The 12,045-nt window shown below is 48.0% G+C and overlaps 1 protein-coding gene across 6 annotated transcripts in view; it reads right to left on the minus strand.

The window, feature by feature from the left end:
* The window catches only part of SMTN (smoothelin), a 76,799-nt gene that overhangs the window by 45,467 nt on the left and 19,287 nt on the right, over window positions 1-12,045 (minus strand). For 2 of the 6 annotated variants that reach the window (XM_087880415.1, XM_087880413.1), the window contains exon 2: window positions 4,944-5,115. In XM_087880415.1, the coding sequence (XP_087736541.1) occupies window positions 4,944-4,994 (51 nt within the window). In that variant the 5' untranslated portion in view covers window positions 4,995-5,115. Of the gene's footprint in view, window positions 1-4,943; window positions 5,116-5,689; window positions 6,224-7,010; window positions 7,168-12,045 lie in introns of those variants that run through there. The other 4 variants (XM_060691870.2, XM_060691867.2, XM_087880414.1 and 1 more) reach the window with 4 other exon arrangements.

Raw genomic sequence — 12,045 nt, forward strand, 5'->3', positions numbered from 1 at the left:
AATAAATAAATAAATAAATAAATAAATAAATATTATAATTTGATCTCCGTCTTGGGGACGGTAGCTTCCTCTCCTACGTGCCTTGTACCCCAGTTCCTGGCTGGGGTCCATGGAAGCTGGAACCCCCTCCCCCCCAGAGTCAGAGAAAGGACCCCCCCTTGCTCGACCCCCATCCTCTGAGCAGGAACTCGATGCACCCTGGAAAAGTCTCCTGCCTTTGCCTGCCAGAGCCTTCCTGGCGGGCGATGCCTCAGCTGGCAGAGGTGAGTGCCAACGGGCTTCAGGTTCGAACAAGGCTCTCCCCCTTCCAGGCAGGGCAGGGCCCTGGCACTCCTCCCCATAACGCAAACAGCGAGGAATCCCTACCACGGAGCACAAAGGGCCCTTGTGTGTGGCAGGCAGCGCTGCCGCCGGGCCAGGTGAGCCCCAGAGAGAGTCTAGCAGAAGGCAAACTCGCTCTGGCTTGGAAGAAAAACTTCCCAAGGAAGCAGAAATTTTATATTGGGGGGGGGGGGAGAGCCAGGGAGGGTGAATTTCGGCTCCCTCTATCCAACTACACCTTTGTAATTCAGGTAGCCCTCAACTTATGACCAAAACCCAGCCCAAAATTTCTGTCGCCGTGTGAAACCTTTATTGTTGCTGTTTTAAGTTTTTTAATTTTTCAAAATATAAACATTCCACCTTTCCTTAAACAGCGTGTCAGCCTGGGTACAAATATCTCTGTGCAACAACCTTTCAGCATGTTCAACCTCATTCACATTAATACCGCGTTTCCCCGAAAATAAGACCCCGTCTTATATTTTTGTTTCGAACCCTGAAATAAGCGTTTGGCCTTATTTTTGGGGAGGTCTTATTATTTTGGGGTGCGTGGAGCAAGATGGGGCTCCTCTTGCCGTCTTTCCTGATTTCCAGCTCTGTCTCCCTAACCTTAACCCAGGAGTCTGCAACCTTAAATACTCAAAGAGCCGTTTGGACCCGTTTCCCACAGAAAAGAAAACACCGGGAGCCACAAAACCTGGATGGGCGTGGCCAACTCGACGTCACTCACTTCCACCAGTCACATGACCCCCTAGCCACACCTATCCAGTCGGTCACTAGAGCAGAGAACCAGTTGTTAAAAAATACCGGGAACCACAAAATCCTTTTGACATCTCTCTCTCTCCCCTCCCTCCCTCCCTCCCTCTCTCTCTGTATCTCTCTGTCTCTCTCTCTCCCCTTCTCTCTGTTTCTCCCTATGTCTCTCTCTCTCCCCTCTCTGTTTCTCTCTATGTCTCTCTCTCTCTCTCCCACTCTCTCTGTATCTCTCTGTCTCTCTCTCTCCTCCTCTCTGTATCTCTCTGTCTCTCTCTCTCCCCCTCTCTCTGTATCTCTCTATGTCTCTCTCTCTCTCTCCCACTCTCTCTGTATCTCTCTGTCTCTCTCTCTCCCCCTCTCTCTGTATCTCTCTGTCTTTCTCTCTCCCCCTCTCTCTGTATCTCTCTATGTCTCTCTCTCTCTCTCCCACTCTCTCTGTATCTCTCTGTCTCTCTCTCTCCCCCTCTCTCTGTATCTCTCTGTCTCTCTCTCTCCCCCTCTCTCTGTATCTCTCTATGTCTCTCTCTCTCCCCCTCTCTCTGTATCTCTCTATGTCTCTCTCTCTCTCCCCCTCTCTCTGTATCTCTCTCTGTCTCTCTCTCTCCCCCTCTCTCTGTATCTCTCTATGTCTCTCTCTCTCTCTCTCCCCCTCTCTCTGTATCTCTCTATGTCTCTCTCTCTCCCTCTCTCTCTGTATCTCTCTGTCTCTCTCTCTCCCCCTCTCTCTGTATCTCTCTCTGTCTCTCTCTCTCTCTCCCTCTCTCTCTGTATCTCTCTCTGTCTCTCTCTCTCCCTCTCTCTCTGTATCTCTCTATGTCTCTGCCCTGGCCGCTTCTCCATCCCCCGCCGTCACCCTTACCTTCTCAGGCCAGGCAAGGAGTGACTGGGAGAGGAGAGTGAGGGGCGGGGCCAGCCAATGGTGGGATCACCTGACAGGGAGCCACAGCAGAGGGCCCAAAGAGCCACATGCAGCTCCGGAGCTGCAGGTTGCTGACCCCTGCCCTAACCAGAGGAAATGGTGGGGACCACCTGTGCATGTGTTTAAATATTTTCGGGGAGGGCTTATTTTCAGGGGAGGGCTTATTTTCGGGGAAACACGGTATTAATTCTCTAATCTTAAAGTTATAATACATTAAACAGTTGAATATTGTAAGCCTATTCATTTTTCCTCTTAAAATGTCTTCTAGTAAAAACACAATAATAACAGCATTAAGCATAATTCTCCTCCTCCTCATAATACTAACCACTTTTAGTGAGTGAAACCTTTGTGAAGTGCCCTGCTTTGCGACCTGCCTTGCCACGGTTTTTAAGTGAAAATCACTGAAGTTTGTTAAGTTAGTAACACGGTTGAGAAGGGGGGCTCCATCCGCAACAACGTTCTAACATCCGTGCAAACCATCCAGGAGGGATTTTTATCAGTGGTGAAATTCAATTTTTTTTACTACTGGTTCTGTGGGCGTGGCTTGGTGGGCGTGGCAGGGGAAGGATACTGCAAAATCTCCATCCCCTCCCCACTCCAGGGGGAAAGATGTTGCAAAATCTTCATTCCCATCCCACTCTGGGGCCAGCCAGAGGTGGTATTTGCCGGTTCTCCGAACTACTCAAAATTTCCGCTAACGGTTCTCCAGAACCTGCTGGATTTCACCCCTGGATTTTATACCCCCACAATGCAGCAAAATTAAGAAACATGAATTTGGCTCCTTGTGTTGGCCAAAAGTAAAGTAAGACCTGCTAGACTCAGGGGTCTCCAACCTTGTCAACTGACGGACTTCAACTCCCAGAATTCCCCAGCCGGCAAAGCAAAGAATACTGGGAGTTGAAGTCCGCCAGGCTTAAAGTTGACAAGGTTGGAGACCCCTGTGCTAGACAGCAGCCCCCTTCTCCGGCTAACCTTGGTCAATCCTTAAAAATTTGGACCCAGTTTAGTCGGGAATGGGAAGCTCCCAAGAACAGCCAACAAAGAAGTTTAGAAACTTCCCGGAAGAAGCCCAGGCACGTCTTTGCTGCTCTGGAGGAAAACGGCCTGACTAGATTCGCCAAGTGATCTCCACTGAAAGGAGCCTCCACCTCTGAGTGTATGTACCACACCCTGAATTCTTTCATCTCTCCTGCCGTTTCACACGGGATGATTTCAGCAGGGTGCCCTCCCCAACTTGGGAACCTAAGCAGCCCCGTCAGATTCCTGCCAGGGAGGGAATTCAGCTTCAACCATAACCGTTAATAGCAGCTTCTCCATTTAGAGCGGATTTGATGTGCCAGCTTTTCAAGCCATGCCCACCAAGCCACACCCACAGAACCGATAGCAAAAAAAAAATGCATTTCACCACTGGCGCTAAGCCAAACTAAAAGCTTATATAGCCACTTTGCCCAAACTGGTATAAAAGCTAACACACCGGACAAGCCTCGGTGTGTTTATTTTCTTGCTGGCGTAGTGAGTAGTAAAAGAGCCATTAGGCGAGTCCTTCCCACTGATAAGAGGACTAGAATCGGAATAACAGATCTACGGACGTGATCTACTGAAACGAAACACCGAACAAAACAGACTCCGCCGTTTTTTCACAAGGCAAAGGATTTGGACATCTAAGCGTTACGTCAAGAAGGGTTTACAAAACCTCGTGGCAAGAAGAAGTTGCAACGTCGGTGTCCAACTGCGGAACCCAAGGTGCCCTCGGTGCACGCATCAACTCGCACGAACTCAAAAGTTGCATCACAGGAGGACTGCCATCAAAATATAAACCAAGGTAGCTGGGAAAGGAAGCTTGCGAAGAAACCGAGACGGGATCTCAAAGGAAGCACAATTCGATGTGGCAAATGGGGGAAGGGGCTTCCCTGCCTGGCTCCGACAACCCTCCAAGAAGACTCGATCCCTCGGGGTTTCTAAAACCAGGACAATTCGAGACCAGAAGCTGCTTTGAGTAAGCAGAGGGTTGGTTGTAATCTGGATTAGCTATTTGCGGCTTAGCGCGGTTTATGAATCCAGCTGGTTGGGTTACCTTTAAGATCCAAATCTATCGCAAGAAGCCCAAAAGAAGGTAATTCGGTAATTGAGTTAAGTAAGGCTTTTAAGTGACAGCCGCTTAATAAACTACGCCATGGTTTCCTCGCCTTTGGATCGGTGTGAATTTCATAACAACGAGGCCTGTAATTTGTAAATGTTCGCAACAGGCAAATTTATTTAATTAAGCGGCTTCGGTAATCTCGCCCCACGTTCCCATCTCAAAGGATGACGGGTTCATGCGTCCTCTTAAGCTTCTGATGTTTACAGATTGTTTTAACAGAGTTGGAAGGGACCTTGTAGGTCATCTAGTCCAACCCCCACCCAAGCAGGAGACCCTACGCCATTTCTGACAAAATGGCAGTCCAATTTTTTTCTTGAAAGGTGATGAAGCTTCAGGAGTTTCCACGAGCTCTTGAATTTCCTTTCTCGGTTTTTTTCCTTTGTCACTCAAAAGTCTCACTTTGGGGATTTACTGTAAATTTAGACACAGCAGGCTGGTTCGATAAATCAGGCTCCCCACCCCCACCTCTGAAAAAAAACCTGGGCTTAAGCGCAATGTATGAATACACACACACACACCCTTCTAGCCACAACCCACAAACTGGCAGCACGTTGACAAATTCAAAGTTGGTGAAACGATCCGTTTTTGCCTGCCAAGGAAGCCAGTAAAAAATTTTTTTAAAAAAATCCACGAAGGGATGGGATGGAACGGATCCACATACATACTGGACGGAAAGGAAGCAAGCCAAAATGACCACACTAGGCAGAGAAAAAACATTTCTCTTTTTTGGCTCCGCCGCCGTCCTCCAAAAGCTGCAAACCGTTTTAGTTCTCCAAAGCAGGGAGACAACATCAGGGGAAAAGAACTCACCAGTTTCCGGAGCGTGCCTTCGTCCATGCTCAGGAGCGCCTCTTCGGACATGCTGCCGGATTCCGCCCTCGGGGCCACCACCACCCTCCTTCTGTCCAAAGAAGCCGGCCAGGCACAGAAAGGAAGGGAGGGTCCCTCCAAATGCTAGTTCTGGATCGGAAGGGATGGAGCTCTGGAAGCGAACAAAGCCCAAAGGGTCAGACAGAGCAAAAAAACTCCATCAATCGGTTATTCCTGAAAGGCAACTGGATGGGAAGAGCTAATCCCAGGACCGTCAACCCAAGAGTTCCTTCAACTCTAAGGAAAATCTGAGTTTTTTCCCCCCTACCTGCCCGATTCCTCTACTTTTCAGGGGGGCTGGAAATCCAGCCCAGCTTCCTTACGACATCCCAGCCAGTTGTTTGTCACCCAAGCCAGAACCCTGGTGACTTCACTCCCAGCAGGGCTTCAACCAGCAATCCTGGCGCCCACAGGAAGTCCCTGGCATTCCTTCTCCTGCAAACGCAGCAGGTGAGGAATGGCCCAAGACTGCAGAGGATGAAGGGATGAGGGAAATGAGATGCCCACGGCTTCTGCGGATTCAGCTCACTTCGATCTCTGGCTGCCTGCTTACCTTGCAGGAGAGTGGAACATGGGCTACGTGGGGCAGGGAAGGGGGGAGGGAGACACAACGCAACCGTCAAGGGGAGGAAGGGAAGTGGGACCCTGAGGCTCAGGGGTGTCATTGCTACCAGCCAAAACTTTACCCCGAGTTCCCACGATCTCTGTAACGTCCTCAAAGGAAAGCAGAACCGAGAATGGTTTCCCCTCCTCGCCTCGTGTGACTCCAGGACATGGGGGTAAGTTTACGGTTTGGAGTTCATCCAATCCTAGAAAACTGGCTCTGCCAAAGAAGCCAGGGTTCATTTCATCCTGGGTTGGTTTGTTTTTGTTTGTTTGTTTCCTAGCCTAACTATGCCAGGGCAGATGCCCCCTCCCACGCTCCATTATTGGATGTCACGCTACAGGAAACGCTTCATCCTGATTCAGGGCCCTTTTACCCTTGGAGAGCTGTATTGCAACACAATCTCATTTTAATACATGATGATTTAAGTGTACATTTAAAGTGACAATAAAGTTATTATTCTATTCTATTCTATTCCTTTTCTAATTATTATCAGATCAATCATCTATCTTCTCTTCTCCAATGCCATCCTGTTTTATTTCTATTTGCTCTTCTTTGCACTTTTTCCAAAGTCTCAACATTATTCTATTCTATTCTATTCTATTCTATTCTATTCTATTCCATTCCATTCTTCCATTCCATTCCATATTTTCTATTCTATTCTATTCTATTCTTTCCTATTCCTATTCCAATTATTATCAGATCAATCATCTATCTTCTCTTCTCCTATGCCATCCTGTTCCATTTCTATTTGGTCTTCTTTGCACTTTTTCCAAAGTCTCAACATTATTCTATTCTATTCTATTCTATTCTATTCTATTCTATTCTATTCTATTCTATTCTATTCTATTCTATTCTACTCTACTCTACTTATTCTACTCTACTCTACTCTACTCTACTCTACTCTACTCTACTTATTCTATTCTACTCTACTCTACTCTACATTCTACTCTACTCTACTCTACTCCTTCTAATGGCCGGCACCTACCTTTCTCCCACCCTCGTGGGACTCCCACCCTGGATCTACAGGGCATCCCAACTGCTGACCGATCAGCCCAACCCGCCTCGCCTAGCCCGGCTGGGAAGAGCAGGTCTGATCTCAGGTCCTGCCCACACAACAGCCCTGCAGCAGCCAGATCTGCCCTGGGACACGCATTCACACACAGCCCTCTCTACACCCGTGCAAGCAAAATCTCCGCCGACCCTGCAAGCAAGGGAACCCCGCTGGATCCTCAGCCAGCCAGCCGAAGCTCCAGATCACCGCTGCCACGCCGCCAGCTCCTCCTCCTCCTCCTCCCAGGCACAAAGACCCCTCCCCGATTGGAAGACCTTCTTCCAAAAACCCCCTTAATCCGGATCAAGGATGGGCTCCCGAATCCCAATCCAGGATCGGCTCAACGTACCTCGCCCGGCCGCGCAGAGCCATCCAAAGGCGCAGCGGATCGGACGCCCAGCCACCCGCCCGCTGCGGATCCCGACTCGGCTCTGAAAGCAAGCTGAGCAGCGGAACGAGAAGCCAAGCCTTCCCGGAGCTCCGCCCCTCTCTCTCTCTCTCTCGAATGGGCCAATGGCAAGGCGCGCCTCCGCCCCAACGGTCGCGGCCGCGCCCCTTTCCCTCGCCGTCATTGGTCGGTTTCTAACCGTCGGGCCGCCTCCTTGAGGCTGGGCGCGCTTGGCAGGTTGGGAATTGTCGTTTCTGGCAGGCTGGAAGGGTGGGGAGGCTGGCTGGCTGGCTGGGGGTTTTGGGGAGATGAAGGGTGGGAGAAGAATCAAACAGCCATGGCTCGTATAAGGGAGTTTTTTTCAAACGGCGAATTGAAAATAAGGTCTTTTCAATAAGGTTTTGCATGTCTGAAATGGTCTGGGGTCTCCTGCTGGACCAAGGGGATGGACTAGAAGACCTCCAAGGTCCCTCTCAACTCTATTATGTTATGTTCTAAATGTTTAGAGTCTCCTGCTGGACCAGGAGGTTGGACTATAAGACCTCCAAGGTCCCTATCAACTGTATTCTCAGTTAATTGATCGCCCCCAAACATACAAGAGACCTTTTGAGCATTCAGATCTTGAAGTTGAGCCCGCGGTGACCGCCTGGACTCATCCAGACTTTGCTTTTGGCAACAGCAAAGAAGTGGGCTGCCACTGCCTTTCTGGGATATTTCTTTTTCTTTTTAATTTCCCAGTCTTGGTCTCCAATCCAAGTCGGTTGACCGAGTGTGTCATGTGTGTGGGAGCCCGAACGTCTTGCTTGCTCCTTGACCAAGCTCCCTCTCTGTAACCCTTGGGAAAAACGGCGGCTGATTTATAGTTGACTGGAAACCCCTTATAGGCTGACTGTTTGCATAAAACGGAAAAAATGCATTTGTGATTTGTGGTTTTGATGATTAGGGAAAAAACCCAAAAACTCTGGATAATAAAAAGATTGAACTTTCTTTGGTAATCATAGCGTAAGAGATAATGTAATTGTCTGCCATTATATTTGCTGCAGAGGACATTTGAAAGTTCTGCTTTTTATTCTTCCTTGAATGCACTTTTTCTTTTCCTTCTTCTTCTTTCTTTACTTATTTTCTTTCCTTTCACTTTTTTTGTTATTTTGTGTTACTGTAAATGCTTATGCTTTTGTAAAACTATATATGTGAGGTTTTTTAAAATATTTATTGCTGAGATTCTGAGAGTGGGGGGCTGCTGTTGGCCGGCGATTCCGTAAAGAGGGCGGCAGATAAGAAAGAGATCCAGTTACAAGCAGCCTTTAAATGATTATGTTGCCTTTGGTGACCCTGGACTTAGGCTCTCCAGCCGCTGTTTATTCTGCGTCTGGTGGGGACAATGCGTTTTTTGTAGCACGTCTCTCTCCAGCAAGGAAACGAAGGAGCAGATGGCAAGCTAAGTGATAGCACTTCAGATCTGAAGGAGAGACCAACGAGGAGGAGGGGAAGTCTAAAAACATCCCGGACGTAAAGAACAATGGCCTGGACTTGTCCATGAAGTCTCCAGGATCTGAACGTGGCTTGGGGGCTGGTGGAAAGCTGCCTCTCTCCCTCTGCATCCCAGAATGAGTAAAGCACATTTCTGCCCCAGGCCCTACCTGCTGGATTCTCCCAGCTCACCTGGGGACTGAATTAACCCACCCTAACCCATCTGCATTTGCAGAATCAGCTGGATTCTGTTTCTACAACACAGTATCAACAGTAGAGTCCTTCAAGTTTCTAGGTTCTAGCCCATCTCAAGGCTTAAAATGGACAGTTAACATCAAAAACGTCATCAAAAAAGCACAACAAAGAATGTTCTTTCTGCGCCAACTCAGGAAGCTCAAACTGCCCAAGGAGCTGCTGATCCAGTTCTACAGAGGAATGATGGAGTCTGTCATCTGCACCTCCATAACTGTCTGGTTTGGCTCTGCAACCCAACAAGACAGACACGGACTTCAGAGGATCATTAGAACGGCAGAAAAAACAATGGCTACCAACCTGCCTTCCATTGAGGACCTGCATACTGCACGAGTCAAAAAGAGGGCTGGGAAAATATTTACAGGCCCCTCGCATCCTGGACATAAACTCTTTCAACTCCTACCCTCAAAACGACGCTATAGAACACTGCACACCAGAACTAGACACAAGGACAGTTTTTTCCCGAACGCCATCACTCTGCTGAACAACTAATTCCCTCAACACTGTCAAACTAACTACTAAATACGATTAACTGCTAAGACTGTATTACTATTATTCTTCTCTTCCTTAGTATTTATCTCTTCCCACTTATTATTATAACCATGTTGGTTGTATCTTTAGAACTTATATCGTTTTTATTGTTGCCTAGTATGATTTGATTGCTTATTAGTATCCTATGACTATCACTAAGTGTTGTATCTTATGATTCTTGATTAATATATTTTATTTTTTCTTTATGTACACTGAGAGCATATGCACCAAAGACAAATTCCTTGTGTCCAATCACACTTAGCCAATAAAAGAATTCTATTCTATTCTATTCTATTCTATTCTATTCTATTCTATTCTCCTTCCTTCTTTCCTCCTCCTTCTCTTCTCTTTTCTCTTCTAGGCTCTCTCTAGCCTAAAGTCGAAAGGACTACCTTGCCCTGCTCCCTCTCCCATCTGCTGCCCCCTGCCCCCCTATTGCTGAAATGTCCCTGTGGGCCTTGGGGGCCCCACCCTCTTGCTTGTTCTAGCAGCATCTCTAAACAGAGACTGTGGGGCTTGGCGGGGACCCCACCCTGGAACAATGCGATAAAGAGGGGAGGTATTATTGAGCACCCCACAGAGAGCAGATTTTCCATTTTGGAAGGAAGGAAGGAAGGAAGCCAGTTCAGGGAGGAAAATATCCCGTCTGGAAAATGTGGCAAATAATCTGAATTGCGTTTGGGTGTTCTGTAGAGTCAAAGTTTAGCTTGTATGCGGTGCTTAAATGCTTCCATAAACTCCATTCCTGGTGCTGGAGCATCAATGTGACCAGCATGCATATTTATACATGAAGAAGAAGGCACACTGATGTGCAGTTCACCTGTGGACACTGTGGATTCTGCAGTCCCAGTCTGGCACAATGAGAGCATTGGAAGTGCGGTGGCGCAGTAGTTAGAGTGCAGTACTGCAGGCGACTTCTGCTGACTGCCGGCCGCCAGCAATTTGGCAGTTCGAATCTCACCAGGCTGAAGGTTGACTCAGCCTTCCATCCTTCCGAGGTCAGTAAAATGAGGACCCCTCTTGGGGGCAAGAGGCTGACTCTGTAAACTGCTTAGAGAGGGCTGGAAAGAACTATGAAACAGTATATAAGTGCTATTGCTATTGTTGTAGTAACTGAGGGTGTTATTCTTTGATGTCACTCATAGTTTTCTATCTTCCAAGCCATTGGAGGCTTCCAGCAGGGGGCTGGACTAGAAGACCTCCAAGGTCCCCTTCCAGGTTCATTCATTCTAATTCATAGCCTCCAGGGTTTGCCAACAGGGGCTGTCAACAGCTTCTAGGTCCCCTGGCCGGATGTCACAATGGCGTAGGGGTTTCTTGTGTGGTCGACCTTAAAGTCTCTTCCAAACTCCAGGACACTGTCCTTCTCAGCCTTAGAAGATGTGTGGGAATTCTGGGAGTTGAAGTCCACACCTCTTCAAGTCCCGAGGTTGAGAGATACGGCTAGAGCAACTGACGAGACATACGGCAGTCATCCATTCTGATGATGTATCCGACATCTGAACTCTGATCATCAGGAACTCCATGCTGGAGGACTCCTTGCAATCCAAGACTGGAGACAAGGACTTGCTGACAAATGCCAAGGATGGAGAGCATCTGTGAAAGATTTCTCCAGTTGTTTGATGTGCCTTCGGAACAAGAGTCCCAACATTCACATTCTGCTGACCGTAAGTCCGATTCCCCCACTATAAAGTCTCCTCCTAGCACTGCGTCTTTTTTCCTCTACCTGTCCTAACCGAAAGCCCTATCAATTGTGGAGCCGACCAGCAACAGGGAGCCACAGTAGAGGGATGAAAGAGCCACATGCGGCTCCAGAGCCGCGGGTTGCTGACTCCTGGTGTAGGGTCTTCTGCTTGAGCAGGGGGTTGGACTAGAAGACCTCCAAGGCCCCTTACGACTCTTTGTTATTCTATTCGATGTACACTTGTAACCAGCTATAAACACCTCCGGATGTTTTGTGGCCTCAAAACATGTGATGCCACAGTATCAATTATAGTGCAAATGGGCAAGTATTGCCACCTGGACTTTCTGCCTGGCCCCTTATCTCCTGGCCCAGCCTTGTCCTCAAGGCTGGCCATCCTTCTTTATAGTCTTGTTGGCGGACAAAGAATCCCCACTTAGTATCCATCCCAGTGGGTCACAGTTGAGTTCGTGCCGATTGCTGCATTCTCAAAAGCAGGAAGCCGATGCAAACTTTACGGAAGCCTTCTCTGACTCCTTCAGCTTATCTAAGGCTGAAAGTCTGGCAAGGTGACAAGGACTGGCGGGGGTTTGCTCACCTGTCACAGGTGAGTGCCTCTCCCCATCTGATAAACATCAGGTCCTGCCTCCCCCTGCAGGACTGGACAACTGTCTGCTAAGTGCTCTCTGCCCAGGGATTGAATCTCTTAACCCTCCCTGCTGTTTGCAATCCCCCCCCCCGTGTGATTCATCTTTTGATAGTCTTCGTTGAGCCATTACAACATTCTGTATGTTTGCTTGTTTGCTTCAGTAATCAACTGTAAATTTCTTCCGGACAATAGCAAAAAAGATAGATTTAAGTCTTTCTCCCCCCACCTTGTTTATTAGCCTGGGCTTTGAACCTGGGTCCTGTTTACCAATGTATTTTTTTTATCAAGAAATGTCCTCAGCTTAAAATTCATTTAGTGACTGTTTCAAAGTTATAATGGCATTGAAAAAAGTGATCCAGGACCATTTTTCACACTCACACTTAGCAACTGGTTCATATTTACGACCGTTGCAG

This window comes from Pantherophis guttatus, chromosome 17 (genome assembly GCF_059756535.1).
Source record: "Pantherophis guttatus breed Tessera chromosome 17, ASM5975653v1, whole genome shotgun sequence".
Lineage (NCBI taxonomy): Eukaryota > Metazoa > Chordata > Lepidosauria > Squamata > Colubridae > Pantherophis > Pantherophis guttatus.